General features: G+C 39.2%; 3 protein-coding genes across 6 annotated transcripts; 1 reads left to right on the forward strand and 2 right to left on the reverse strand.

The window, feature by feature from the left end:
* Window positions 1–2,634: 2,634 nt before the first annotated feature.
* On the forward strand, window positions 2,635–5,603 carry LOC135635215 (vacuolar protein sorting-associated protein 32 homolog 2-like). Its single transcript, XM_065146157.1, has 6 exons — window positions 2,635–2,755; window positions 4,250–4,335; window positions 4,429–4,520; window positions 4,781–4,895; window positions 4,975–5,170; window positions 5,283–5,603. Exons 1-5 carry the CDS (start codon window positions 2,665–2,667, stop codon window positions 5,164–5,166), a joined length of 576 nt encoding a protein of 191 aa, XP_065002229.1. The 5' UTR covers window positions 2,635–2,664; the 3' UTR covers window positions 5,167–5,170; window positions 5,283–5,603.
* Window positions 5,604–5,723: 120 nt separating this feature from the next.
* Window positions 5,724–9,198, reverse strand: LOC103980755 (E3 ubiquitin-protein ligase WAV3). Of its 3 annotated transcripts, none has more exons than XM_009397247.3 (4): window positions 8,872–9,198; window positions 8,136–8,222; window positions 6,755–7,142; window positions 5,724–6,671 (listed from the first exon to the last, which is right to left on the reverse strand). In XM_009397247.3, the coding sequence occupies exons 1-4, from the start codon at window positions 8,962–8,964 to the stop codon at window positions 5,917–5,919; spliced, it is 1,323 nt and encodes a 440-aa protein (XP_009395522.2). In that variant the 5' UTR covers window positions 8,965–9,198; the 3' UTR covers window positions 5,724–5,916. The 3 variants fall into 3 exon arrangements, with proteins under 3 accessions (XP_009395522.2, XP_065002226.1, XP_065002228.1); XM_065146154.1 differs by having other exon boundaries at window positions 8,895–9,194; XM_065146156.1 differs by lacking the exon at window positions 8,136–8,222 and having other exon boundaries at window positions 8,872–9,114.
* A 1,537-nt stretch (window positions 9,199–10,735) lies between these two features.
* On the reverse strand, window positions 10,736–12,300 carry LOC103980757 (zinc finger protein WIP2-like). 2 transcript variants are annotated; one of them, XM_018824945.2, is made up of 2 exons: window positions 11,480–12,300; window positions 10,736–11,330 (listed from the first exon to the last, which is right to left on the reverse strand). In XM_018824945.2, exons 1-2 carry the CDS (start codon window positions 12,065–12,067, stop codon window positions 10,908–10,910), a joined length of 1,011 nt encoding a protein of 336 aa, XP_018680490.2. In that variant the 5' UTR covers window positions 12,068–12,300; the 3' UTR covers window positions 10,736–10,907. The 2 variants fall into 2 exon arrangements, with proteins under 2 accessions (XP_018680490.2, XP_009395527.2); XM_009397252.3 differs by having other exon boundaries at window positions 10,747–11,357; window positions 11,480–12,292.
* Between the last annotated feature and the right edge of the window lie 1,531 nt (window positions 12,301–13,831).

A 13,831-nucleotide genomic window follows, 5' to 3' on the forward strand; every position in this document is an offset into this window, starting at 1 on the left:
TTATTGATATGCCCTTCATAAAAGAGCAATTGTTGTGACTCTTTCAGTTGTAAAACTCTTTAATCTTATATCAAGTGTATCAAGTTTTTAATCTCTTCAAATATAACACCTTAATCTCATATCGAGAGTGTCATATGTCCTTCATATAATAATTGAAACAAAGTTAAATTACAACCCCTCGCTCACTTTAGTCTCTATTAGGAATGAAATAATACTTAAATCATTTTGTAATAGTTTGATGGAAAATTATTTTCAGTATACCCATCACACTATTATAAGTCAATCTATCAACTTCTGATTTATGATTAAATAGATGTATTACAAAATATTTCTCATCATATTTTCATAAGCCAATCTTAGTCTGGACTCATTTTCGATATAAGACTTTAAACAAAAACAAACCAAATTTATTTTTGTATATGAGAGTTGAAACGTTATCATGTTTTTCTTATTGGAAGCCTCAACTCATATTTTTAATTTTGAGTATTAAATTATTATTATTCTTTTCATGAAATACAATGGTTAGGACTTCTTTACAGAAAGAATTTTTCTCAACAGAATAAAGAATTTTTCTCAACAGAATAGAGTTCCTCGTATAGTTAAAAAAATCTTATCTTCTATCGGTAACATCCCTTAATCTCATATGGAGAGTGTCAACCTTGCAGCTCATAACACCGCTTGATCTTTTCTTAGTTGGGAAAATCTTATCTCTATTAGTAACATCCCTTAATCTCACAGAAGCTGGCCATCTAAGGTTTGGCGCGGGGGTCGGCAACTCGACGGCTAGAGCGCAAATCACGCCTTCTTGCAGATTGTGGCTTATTTTGGAGGAGGTGCACAATGTTTAGCATGCTATTCTGGAAGCCCAGGGAGCAGCCACATACCTTTTCTACGATTAATAAACTCAATGAGGTACCTTTGGCTTGCTTGTTTTGTTGATGTTGTTTATTTTGAGTAGATGATCGTTCTTGATCGTCGTTGTAACTTCATCATGGCGAAGATTTTTGTAGATGATCGACTATGAGATGAACCCTGGGTAGCATAGTGTTTGTTTCTGCTTGGTTTGGCCTTTGTAGTTCTGTTTTATCTGGTACGAGAAGTGGCACTTGCGAAGGTCTTCTGGTTTTAGATGTATAAATTGATTTCTTCATCTCGGCCTTTTGTTGATCTGGTATTGACTGTTTGATTTGAAGTTGATAATCACCAATCTCCACTAAATTTGTCCAGATTACATTCTGTTTCATGCTTGCCATTCTACTCGGTACGTTTCATAATGTATTTGATATATGTTCAGTTTTCTGGTTACAAGGGTTGTTAGTAAGGGCTGAAAATAATGCGATGAAAATATTAAAAATCGAGAAGTAATTTATGCAAGAAAAAAATTATTCTTATCTAGAAGAATAAACTATGAGAATCTCTCCAGGAACAATGAGATGAAGCGCTTCATTTTTAGTATGTGTCTTGGAGTGGAGAATTAAATGATAGGTACACAATATATGTTATGGAGATACCATAGCAAATTAAGCTGATATGTACACTGGTAAATTATTAACATTGGATAGGGAACTTTTGCAAAGTTGATGTAAAAGATTTATGTGATTGTGATAGTGATAGGAAGGTCTCATGTATGAAGTATGGACTACACCTTTCATTTTAACATTTCACATACTGTTTACGAGAGGGTGGATTAGTTGTTTTCTTGAAATCATAACTGGTACCACTAGAAGAGTGATTCCAACTTCTAGAACTTAAGTGAATTAATTTCTTCCTCAATGAGTTTCATCTAATCGGTATATAAGAACAGAAGAAAGAAGAGAAGCAGGTGACAGGAGTCCTTTCTAAGAAGAAGGAATTACTCAAAATGTGATCTTTTGAAAGAAGACAATCAGCTGACCGGTGAAAGGATAAAAATGGTATGCCATTACGTGATCTAGGAGGTGAGAGAGAGAGAGAGAGGCCCTAACTCCCAATTGTCATTGCTCATAGGTATTTACAGAAGCCAACTCCCATTAGTTTGTGGCTGGAAGTTAAGGTCTTTGAAGACCTTATGTTTTCCTGGTATTGACAATTAATCCTTTTTCTTATTCTATTATTTCTCAAGATAAACTTGGAAGAAAAGACTTGCCATGGAAATTGCAAATCTTGTTGTCAGATTTGAACATCTACCTTGTGTGTCTTTTATTTAAAGCTTGTCCAACAAGAGAGAAATTATTCAGAAAACCTTCAATCTTGAAAGAAGTCTATATGAATGTACATTGTAAGGTTTAGTCAGTGAACTATGTTGTTTAGTGAACCTGAAATGTTTAAAGCAGTTACATTACATTACTGTGCTTGAAGCATGATTACTGGATGAAATAAGATTTGTGGTTGTGTTTTGCGAATATGACTAGCTTGGTCAATCAAACGTATAGTTTCATCATATTATGTTTTCAACTTTTTTGTACTTGCAGATTCATACATTCGATGCATAGCACAAGAAAGGTTTGTTGTCAGACGAAAGTAATATACTGTTCATATTACTTATATCTATTTTGCATGAATTTATTCATTATTCCTTGCAGATCTGGTTGTTTAGTGCAGCTTTTAGAGTAGTTGCTATTGTTGTCTCCATGATTCATGATCTCTTTATAACTTGGTGTTATATATGTAATTCAGACACTTGCTATGCTAGAGAAAAAGGAGCAAGTTCTTCTGAAGAAGGCGGCTGCAGAGGTTGAAAAGGCTAAGGAGTTTACAAGAGCAAAGAACAAGAGAGGTGGGTGTTGTAATCTACTATAGGAGTTTTGTCACAGATTATCTCATGGTAGCAGCCTATGACTCTAATGGTGTGATTTAGTACAATGTCTACAATTGGCTTTCCATGAAACATGTCTCTCATAAGTTCGTCCATCAGGATACAGTATCTGTAGATTATTTTATTTGTCTACCATATCATGCATATCTATTCTGTATGGCTTACTAGTCCTAAAGTTCGTAAATTGGACAAAGTACTCAAATTATGGACATCCTTATGGCACTAGGAGTATTACCATTTGACCTTTTTCTGTTAGTTCCATCCTCCATGTTGTGGTAGGTCTCCTTGCTGATTTTGAGTTGTATATGGTGAATGATTGTTAGTGTATCTATTAACCTCAAACATTGCACTAACACATCCTTCAGATAAAAAATTAAGTTTATTCACAACTCTGATCGTCCCTTGTGATTGCAGGATACTTCCACTAGGTTGCTTTAATCAAGAAGATGATTCTTATTTGTTTGCCCATCCATTGTGTCTTTTCTTAACTTCTCTTGGTTGACTTCCTAGTTTTTGGATGTTTTGGTTTTGTGTACCTTGTATTAACAGTTTCCATCTTTGTCCTTCATATTTTTTCACCATGAAGTTGGTCCTATTTAAGTATTTAGGATGATTTAGTTGTTTCAGTTGGACATGTAGTCTAGCTTGTTTGTCGATCATCAAAGAATTCTTAATGAAGATACCAAACAACTTATTGTGATTTTTAGATAATGTACATTAATAAGCAAGATTTTATTTGTAAACGATAAGGGCAAGTCTGTTTGCCTATAATTTCATCATGTTTTGCAGTTTAACAACCTACCATCTATAAATTGTCAAGGACATCATCTTGTTCTTTGCCTATCTTTCTCAAATTATACCCATTTTTCCTGCAACATTATGCATTTTGTAGTTAGCACAATTTTGAAAATCTTCATGATTCATTCTTCTCTAAAATCATCTCTGGTTAGTAGCAAGGAGGTTGAAGTGGATTTTACTTACTTTATAAAATTGATAGGCACACACCAACCTACCCGCAGAAGGGATGTATTGTATATATTATTGGTTTAAAGGGCATTTGGTGAAGAGAGAAGATGGGATCAGATGCTGGAGGATCCATTGTATATTCATTTAAGTGAATGGAATTTGGTTTTGTATAATAGAAATAAATCTCAATCTTAAAAATTGCAATGTTGTCATAATAATAATCCTACATTGGATTGATGAGGAATCATAGGATCAATTTAATAATATAATATGACCAATATAAATATATAACAAAGATCTATTTTGGTGGATTCATAGTACTTCTCAAAAAACAATTTAACTAAAGATAATTTGCATGTCAGTGGTATATTTAGAGGGTTAGGATGTTTTGATGATGTATTCTTATTGTTTTTATAGCCAACAATCTTACAAGAACAATCATCTATTTATAAAATTGAGGGTGTTTTTTATATTTTTGTACCATTACAGCTGCTATACAATGCTTGAAAAGGAAAAGGCTCTATGAGCAACAAGTTGAACAGCTTGGGAACTTCCAGTTGCGGATTCATGATCAGGTTTCTTTTTTAAATTAAAGATGATTTTTCCTATGTTTATCTCTCATAATCAAGTTTATATTACTTCTTTTGGGGGGTTTGTTTATTTGTCAGATAATAATGTTAGAAGGTGCAAAAGCTACAACAGAGACTGTTGATGCATTGAGAACTGGAGCAGCAGCTATGAAGGCTGTGCAGAAGGCAACGTGAGTAGATAATATATGTTCAATTGGACATTGTATATAATGTTTGACTTGAATATGACCGTCTTATTCCTTCAGTAAATAGATGCATGTCTTAACTGTTATGTTAGGCTGTAAAAGGTATTTTGCACTCTTTACCTATAAGAAAAAACAAGCTTCATGACCAGACTTTGTCCGACTCTTGTTGAATTGTGTTTAATCTAATTATTCTGAAGCTCTGTGATTTATACATCTTAATTTTTCATTTATGTTGCTTGTGACAGTAATATTGATGATGTTGACAAGACAATGGATGAAATCAATGAGCAGACAGAGAGCATGAAACAAATTCAGGAAGCATTATCTGCTCCTATTGGAGGAGCAGCCGATTTTGATGAAGTACTTGCTTTCAAAATTATCTCCGATTTATTCTCCTTTTGTCTCTTGCGGTGTTTACTGTCTGTTTTGGATTTTTCAGGATGAATTGGAAGCAGAACTTGAAGAGTTGGAGGGTGTTAAGTTGGAGGAACAGTTGCTTCAGACAGCCACAACTGCTCCTGCTCCTCCAGTCCAAGTTCCTGCTGTTAGACTTCCCACTCAACCTGTGCCACATAAGAATACTTCTGATGCAGATGAATTTGCTGCATTACAAGCTGAGATGGCCGTGTAGTGAGGTATTAAGCCTTCTTATTACTGCACTTTGTGGCAAAAATAGAGTTTGCAGTTTTTTGAGTCAAACTACTATTGTTTCTGAAGTGATTCCATGTTGGGTATATTATTTTGCAGGTCAACTCAATGCTGCTCCAAGAATGCACGTCCAAATTATTTATGTAAATGATTTAGTATACTCTGATAGTTGTAGCAAGATGCTTTAAGCTGATAGATTTAGTCCTTTGGTGTGCATAAGTTTTAGCTGAGAGACAAGCTTCCTGTCTTCATAAATGGTTTTTTGAGCTGTCATTTCTGTAAACAATTCTGACTTGTTCTTGCCCACTATCTATTGATGCACATATATGTTATCCTAGTTCTCATAGAAGAGAAAATTGTGCCAAAGAATGAGAATTGATGTACGGTTCTATATTTCAAATACTGGATCATGCTACTCTATCCTCGGATCAGTATGGGCCCAGTTCGTTCTGGTTCTGGCATATACCGATACATGGTACACCGGTGGATGATCTCTTCCAAGTATTATTTTAACTTTACAGTTGAACCATAGCAGGAGTATGAACCAAGAACTCATTCTTTCACCTGTAGATCATATTGTTTGCAGTTATCGAACAATTAGCATCATCGTTCTTTGTGTGGGCGCAAATGGTTTACCCTTCTTTGAGCCATGAATCGGCCAAGGTAACCCGAACACTCTACTCTAACAGTGTTACTTCTTCCTCTACTGACACACAGATCGTCTTGTCCGACCTCACACTGTGTGCCATCTGTCATCGTTAGTCAGTGCGGCAACCATCACTTCTCCTGTGCTTAACCTCTGCTCTGCTCCTCCTTCAACATAGCTGTAGTTGACAGCGAGGAAGCCGCAATTACCAATCAGGTCCACAGGTATCCTCCTTTCTTCTCCTCCCCTCAGATCTCCCAACACTATCCAACTGCCCTCACCTCCTATCCTCAGTTGCGTCTCTCTGATCATACCACCAAACAATCTAGCTAAGAACTCGTCAAACTCCTGCAGTATACCCCCAGTTGACTTCCCAAACCCAGAGCCGATATGAAATCTGTGAACCGGGATTGGGAACTCTAGGTCTCTGCAAACATAGCTTCGGGTCGAACTGTCTGAAAGGTGAAGGATGCAAGCAAGTGGGTTGCGGTGCACTCGGTCCTCCAGTATCTTGAGACTTTTCCGGAGCCCTTCAGCAGGTTCAGCTTCTCCAACATAAACTATGCGATCGATGGCTTGCACTGCTGCCTGCTTCCCTTGAGAAGACATCCGCCTTAGAGGAAAGGCACGAGTAGCAGTGGTGGCATAAGTGATGATGGCCAGCCGGTCTACAGCACGCAGCGAGAGGACCACAAGCACCATGGATTGCTTGAGGAGCCTTAGATAAGACCCACTCGGGCTAGCGACAAGAACCAGATCAATTGCCTGTCTCTGAGAGAGATTTACAGATAGGTAGGCTCTCTTCTGCCCATTCGGTGAAGTATCCTGCTGCAGAGACACAGCTACAGAAGATATAGCCAGTTGTGAGCGGCTGTGCAATGACACAGGTGTATGGCACAGGGATAACAGCCAGGGAAGTGATTACCTGATGGTGCTGAAGCTGGAATGATCGCAAAGTGGAGGCGAGGGTGGATGGGTTCAGTGTCTTCGTCAAGCTCGACAGGTTCATCATCATTGTAACAATTGGCATGGAGAAAGGATCTGTGGTTGACGCTGGAAGCGGTAATTGAATCATCGAGGATGCGGAGGACGGGATCAGTGTTGTTTATGGAGGGTGCAGTGAGCTCGTGTGGCAGCTGTGACCAATGTGCTCGGCAGATCGGGCATGTAATGCTTCCGTGCCGGACGTTGGATGCAATGCACATGAAGTGAAAAGTATGCATGCATTGAGCTGTGAAAATTCTCTGGTTGCCAGCGACATCAGCGCTTCCATTATCACAACTGAGATGCTCCAAGCATATTGCGCATGCTCTCTGCAATTAGTGTAAGAAAGGAAGCTTCAGTAGCAGTTGTTAGAAGGCTAGCAGGGAACTGAGACGAATATAAGCAACAACTCAGGAACTATGACTTCACTATTCTTGTCTCTTAGGATCTGTCTGCACCACTAAGATTAACATGATGTGTAAATCATGTGAGAATGCATCAGTCACACAAAATGTATAACCATAATGACTGACTATGAATTGATGCTAACATGATACTGGCAACTGTTGCCTATGCAGAAACCATATGAGATCTTGCCATTTCATGTGTACTTCATGTGTACTGGCAGCTGTTGCCAACATCAGCACCAATGAGATTCTAACAATAAAATGCTTGCTTTGTCTTGTTATGCTTGTGGAGTTGCCACAGATATTAAGTAATACATTGTTTCATATTAAGATGTGAAAAAAGCAATAAATTTTATGAACAATGATCACAATAACCTAGCCTATTTACTGCTAATATACTGCCATTAGAGATATGTGTAACTAGTTTGAGCACTTTGATGTTTACAAAAGCAAATAACAGCAGTCATTATAGCTTATATATTGCTAATATACTGCCATAAGAGATTGCATATAACTAGCTCGAGCACTTTGATATACAAAAGCAAAAAGATTAAAAAAAAAAACCATTATCAAAAGGTAAACTCGGGAAGAACAATAAGAAATATTTAATTCTGAGATCAAAAGACTCGTGTTTGTAAATCAACACAACTAAAGAAAATTAGCTACTTAAACAATATACAAGAACTAAAATCTGATTCAAGTTTAAAGGCCTCACTGAATTATAAGTATATATGAAAATCAGAATGAGAATTGAGAACAATATGCATCAGCATATTTGTCTTAAGGATTAGACATAATTTAAATCATAACAAGAAACAACAGTAATGCATCAGTACAATTGTATTAATTTTACGGTGTTGAACTGTTAGAGGATGAACCAGATAGGAAGTATGAAGGAAGAAGAAAGAACAGTACCTTATTATCAGGGGCACCTTTTTGCTCTAATCCCTCAGGTTTTTCTTCTGCAATCTCGTCCATTTTACTAGCGGTGGAGCATGAGATCTGAGTAGTGGAATTGAATCAGGGAAAATTAGAATAGAAGTTAAAAGCCAAGAACACAAGATGGAGGAAAGGGGAAAATGAAAAGAAGATTTACTGACAAAAGAACAGGATAATGATTAAAAAGTGGAGAATTCATACGCACTGTTGTTGGGGCATCTAGTTATTGACATGCATATTAGAAGAACTAATGTGGTAGCATAAAATCCCAAAGATTTTTAGCGGTTAGTATGATCTAAGCTACTAAATTCAGTATAAAAAGTATAAGTTTGTAAGAACAAGCTCACTGAAGGAGAAAATTGATTGATTTCGGACAAGATTAGGACACTCCGCGGATGAACGAGGGACTGATTGCGAGACGAAGTATACTTGGAAGCCTAAATTAACCTACAAAGAGAAAAATGCCCTAATTCGACGCAAGGCGTTGGGCAAAATGCCCGATTTTGATCGATTCTGTCACGAGAACCACTGCGTAAGAGAGAAATTGGGGTCAATGCACCACAGTTGCGATCCAAAATCGTATCTTTTCGAGGAAAAGATCCAGGAGAAATAGCACCTCACAAGTACAAGAAAACAGCCGATCTGTTATCGCTTTCTTTTAGGGGGAAATCGAGATAAGAACGGAGGTAAAACAGAAAGAAAGAGGGAACACCGTTTCATCGGAAGGGGCGTCACCGGGGAAGGAAGCACATGGGAAGCCGATCCTCTTCGCCGCTCTCCTCCATCTCGATGTCCCTCCACCCATTCCAGCCCACCGCCGAAGCAGAGCAAAAAGCTTCGCCTCCTCCGATGTGGTCTTCGCTGCCGCCGCTCCACTCGCGGACACAAAGTCCACCTTTTGCCTTGCCCAGAGTCGGACGGGTCGAAGCAGCAGCTAAAGGTCAAGATTGGCATGCAGCAGAAGCAGTGGAACGTGGGATTGTCATCCAAGTGTTGAGAGATGGCCATAGGGCCGGTTGGTGGAAAAGATCACGAGGATGGTGAGGTCACTGGAGCAGCGGTTAATACTTATTATGGATTTGATACCAAAATATTTCTTTTTTGTTCTCTTTTTTATTTTTGGGAAAGTGTTCAATTTGCAAAATTCTCTAATAATATTTTTTTATTTAATACATGAAATACTTGTAGTCATCAACTTCTTTTTTTTATTTTTTAATATCTCGATCCATATTCTATTATTTTTTATATTATATTATATTATATTTTTTTCATTGTTGTTCTTTGACTAGAATCTAATGCAATCCAATTAGGATCTCAAATATTTAAAAGCATGCAGAATTGGCTGTTGATGCATGGAGACATCTTAACAAATTGGAGTGAGAGATGACAAGACGTAGGGAAGTAAAGGACAGGAAGTGCGGAACCCAAGTCTTTTTTGCATGCTTGTTTGAGATACATATAAACACTGCTCTGCTGGACGGCACGTAGCCAGCGTGATGGGTGTAGAGATGGATAGATAGTGGTTGATCTGACATGTCGACGGGCCCTTCGGTGACTTCTCTTCTCTCTCTTAGGCTCCCTCTCAATCTGCCTATATACACTTCTCTCTCTCTCTCTCTCTCTCTCTCTCTCTCTCTCTTCGGTGTTCCTTACAGAAATCTAATAATTGATTTATCCATCAGCAGCACACACATCTACGATCCCAAAGCACAAGAAGGCTGAGTCGACTTGCAGGGTTTGAACAAGCCTTACGGCTTCTGATTATACTTTTCAGACTCACTGCATGCTTCCTCTGCAGCTTTTTTACTGTTCTCAGTTGCAGCCGATGGCATGACGGATCGTAGAATAGAATACTTGTGGTAGAAAGGGTCGGTTTTGGTCATTTCGGAGAGAAGAAGAGGTAGTGAAATGAGTGCCACCTTAGAGCTTCTGGTCTCTGCAGCGGTGAGGAAGAAGACTAAAAGGTTGATGGTGTAGGAACCCTAAAATATGTTTCTCATCAAGTAACAGTGTCGAGACATGCATCTGTTTGTGAGATTGCAGGATTACTGGGACAGTGGTTGGGTACAAAACCTTGCATTAAAGTGAAGGAAAAGGTTACGCCTAAATTTGAAGCATAAGGAAAAGGAGTTTAGGCTGTAATCATTGTGCTAATAGTGGGAGAAAAAGGTCAGACAACCTCAACAGATATTTCCTGTTTCTTTTTCCACGGCTGGTAAAGCAATCAGAAACAAAAACAGAGGCAAAACAACGAAAGTGAATAGAATTCATAATTACGTTCAGACATAAAAAATGAAGATAACAGTAAAATGATGAGAGATACGATACAAGTGAGATTAAACAGATTACTCTTAAAGACAATGCATAAAGAGATATCAGAGAGAGGATGATAGGCAAATGAAGCAGCAGGAAAATGCAACTTTACAGTCTTTAAACCGAAAGAATCATGATCTTTACTGCTTTCTTCCCTTCTCTTTTTCTGCATTTTGTCTACCTGAGAACAGTACACAATAATTCTTTTTTCCTTGTGTAAATATTTACTGTGTTCTTATTTCATTATAAACGAGAAAGAAGGCAAGATTAGCCAAGCCATCCATCGATCAACAACAATTTATAGTCAAATATATGAGCCTACATTAATGTTGTAGTATAGGAATCTAACACTTGTAGATGGATGAGAACAGAAAGCACAGTAGCTAAATGGAATGGAGAACGAAGGCAGTGGTGATACACTCTGGCTTGGTGTACTTAGTGCAGTTCATGTCGGCTGTGATCACTGTCTTGCTCGATCTCAGATGATGGCTCGTCCTCCTCGTCAAAGCAGTCGATTCCACAGGCCGCGTGACCCTGCCCGAAGGCCTTGATGTGGTCCTTGAGAGACCTCTTGTGCTTGAAGTCCGACCCGCAGGTGCAGTACCACAGCTTGCCGCAGTTCTTCTCGTGGGTTCGCCAGTCGCCTCGGACGGCCAAGGCCTTGCCGCACTTGCGGCACGCGAAGGGCTTGACTCCGTGCTTCCTCCTGTAGTGGGTCTGGAGAGTCCGGAAGTCCTTGAGCGGCTTCGATCTCGGGTGGTCGATGTTGTTCCTGCAACCTGGCGCGCAGCAGTAGCACGGCAGCCGCAGCATCGCCGTCGGCTGCGTTCCCCGCAGCGACTCCGGTCCCTTCCTATACTGTGATCCATGACCCCACATATGCATCTATTTGTTACGCCCACAGGGTAAATGACGAACGCGGTGGATCAGAAACCCATGGCATATGGCAATACATAATGCAATACATCAAAAGCAAGCTTATAGCAGGAAGAAAAAGAGCAGCTCACCTGCATGTTATTGTATCTGTTGAAGGTCTTGCAGCACACGAGGCAAGAGAACTGGGTAGGACCTAACAGGATCTGAGAGGGAGTTGGGATCCAATACTGACCCTTAGTAAGCCTCCCAACGATGGGGTAACATAAAGGAGCAGCATCACCGCCACCATCTTCTTCACGCTCTTTCTCATCATCTGCCGAAGCAGGGGAGACCCCGGAGCAAACGTCAGCCGTACTGGGGCTCGGAAGCCCTATGCGGAGGGCCACCATCACGGCCTCGTCTTCCCCATTCTCCCCATCGTTCAAGCATTTTTTGCTGCTGTTGCCACCATAGTCAACAGAAGGGGAAGCGCTGCAGGCGGTTTCTTCCTCGTGCTGGTGGAGGTCTGTTGGGCTCAGACTGAGGAGGGGAAGGTCTTCTCGGAGGGGAGGGGAGGGAGGTGGTGGCGAGTAGAGGTGAGTGGTGTTGTAGTTGATGTAGTTTGAGTAGAAGTTGTAGGTGGAAAAGGGAGGGGGAGGAGGAGGGGGAGGAGAAAGGTTACAGGAGAAGGGATGGTGGTTGAAGCAGCCTTCCAAGAAATTGTGGTATGGATCTGCCATTGTAGGGACTTGCAAGAGCTTGGTTGTGGCAGATGGGTTGTGGATGAGGATACTACTTATGATATACTGTTACTGTGTTATGTGAGAGAGAGAGATGGGGGAAGACAAAAGAGAAGATAGGACTGGGGAGGAGGTGTGGAAAGTGAAAGCAGATGGGAGAAAAGGATTCATAACTCTGATGCTCTAGAAAGTCTATCTTTAAGTTCAATAGGGAGCTATACATTACCTTGGGACTTGGAACAACAAATACTCCACATATATTTGCTCATTTATATCATGACTGCCTGAAGAACAATATAAACACTGGAACATCCCATGTTAGGCTTTGAATATCATATGTGCCACCATCCACCCCTAAAAATAGACATACTTTTTCTCATTATTGATTTCAATTTGAAGGTGAATTGGACTGATTACAAACAGTAGTAATAAACTGCCTGCTAAGTTGCTTTCCCATATAGAATCCAACACATGATTACTGGTATCATAAAACAATGTGATCATATGAACTGGTTGAACATCTTGATTCTATCATTTGCAGGAAATATGGCATGGCATCTGGTTAAGGTGTTGTGGTGATTGGGGAGGTAGTGGGGGTGTTTGGTCGAAGGCTTCATGAACAGTCATGGAAGTGACACAAGTACTTATTGCTAGCTTTGTTTTTTTATGTAGGACATGTTCACATGCCATTGATCATGATATTATCTTCCCTTGCTTATGGAATGTTAGTAAAATTAATTATAAATTATAAATTCCTTTTTTTAATCTTTTAATATTATTATTTATTTGAGGAGTGCCTCAAATATCATCTTATTATCTTCGATTAAGTTTTGAATTGGTTGACTCATGTTGAGAGGAAGTTCTAAATGAATATGACACTTGAATTAGCTTCGACCTAACTCAATCCAACTCATCTTTGTGGTAGAATAAGATTAGGTTAGGTTAGTGATGTATTGGATTGTTCAAGTTCAAAATGAAAGAAGAATTGGATTGTTCTAGTTGAGTATTCACAACTAAGTTCAATAAAAATCAACCCAATCGAGCTTGTTGATTGAGTTGAATTAGAACAGATTCAAGTTGACTTACAAGTATCATATGATTTATACAGATTAAATTGACCAAATAGGATGGGAGACAAAAGCTTAGTTAAGACCATGCTGTTATGCAACTAGTGACATAATTCTTATGCTGAATCATGATAAATATAAATGTCCAATTTTGATCATAGACATATTCCTCTTAATTATTCAACCACTGCACCAAAATGAAAGCATAAATCAATTTGATCCTTTAACAACATTTATAACCCAAAAATTTGTTTGTGATACATGAATTTATTATTATCTCACCCATAAAGGATTAATATTTTCACAATTCTTCCACTCCCACAAGGTCCTTGCTGCCCATGACACCAACATATGATGGTAACATAACAATAAAGAAAAACACACAGCTTGAAATGTATGCGTGTGTGTGTGTGTATGTGAGAGAGAGAGAGAGAGAGAGGTGGTTTGGGTGGGGAGGCCATGCATCTCCATCGATATGTGCCAAATGATGCCGAACTTATGGCAGGCAAACTACAAGGAAATGGCCACCCAACATAAACTAATGGCTCACTGAGCACTGTAGGTGGCCCGGACATCCCTACAATGAACAGTGCTGCATTGGACAGAGATCATTAAATGTAAATGGTAACAGTTGATATGTTCAAGGGCTACAGGAGTTAACACACACCATCTTGTAGGGTACCTTGCACAGGAGTTC

This window comes from Musa acuminata, chromosome BXJ3-4, assembly GCF_036884655.1.
Source record: "Musa acuminata AAA Group cultivar baxijiao chromosome BXJ3-4, Cavendish_Baxijiao_AAA, whole genome shotgun sequence".
NCBI classification, from domain to species: Eukaryota; Viridiplantae; Streptophyta; class Magnoliopsida; order Zingiberales; family Musaceae; genus Musa; species Musa acuminata.

What these genes read in the sequence shown, in the direction of transcription:
- LOC103980755 (XM_065146154.1), bottom strand. Translation starts at nt 9,167, where the DNA reads ATGGCCATCTCTCAACACTTGGATGACAATCCCACGTTCCACTGCTTC. An exon ending in CCCATGTGCTTCCTTCCCCG is followed by an intron (nt 8,223 to 8,894) that starts GTGACGCCCCTT and finishes TCCACTACTCAG; the next exon opens with ATCTCATGCTCCACCGCTAG. An exon ending in TCCAGCTTCAGCACCATCAG is followed by an intron (nt 6,672 to 6,754) that starts GTAATCACTTCC and finishes TATCTTCTGTAG; the next exon opens with CTGTGTCTCTGCAGCAGGAT.
- LOC135635215 (XM_065146157.1), top strand. Translation starts at nt 2,665, where the DNA reads ATGCTAGAGAAAAAGGAGCAAGTTCTTCTGAAGAAGGCGGCTGCAGAG. An exon ending in AAGAGCAAAGAACAAGAGAG is followed by an intron (nt 2,756 to 4,249) that starts GTGGGTGTTGTA and finishes GTACCATTACAG; the next exon opens with CTGCTATACAATGCTTGAAA. An exon ending in AAGGCTGTGCAGAAGGCAAC is followed by an intron (nt 4,521 to 4,780) that starts GTGAGTAGATAA and finishes TGCTTGTGACAG; the next exon opens with TAATATTGATGATGTTGACA.
- LOC103980757 (XM_009397252.3), bottom strand. Translation starts at nt 12,067, where the DNA reads ATGGCAGATCCATACCACAATTTCTTGGAAGGCTGCTTCAACCACCAT. An exon ending in ACAGATACAATAACATGCAG is followed by an intron (nt 11,358 to 11,479) that starts GTGAGCTGCTCT and finishes CGTAACAAATAG; the next exon opens with ATGCATATGTGGGGTCATGG.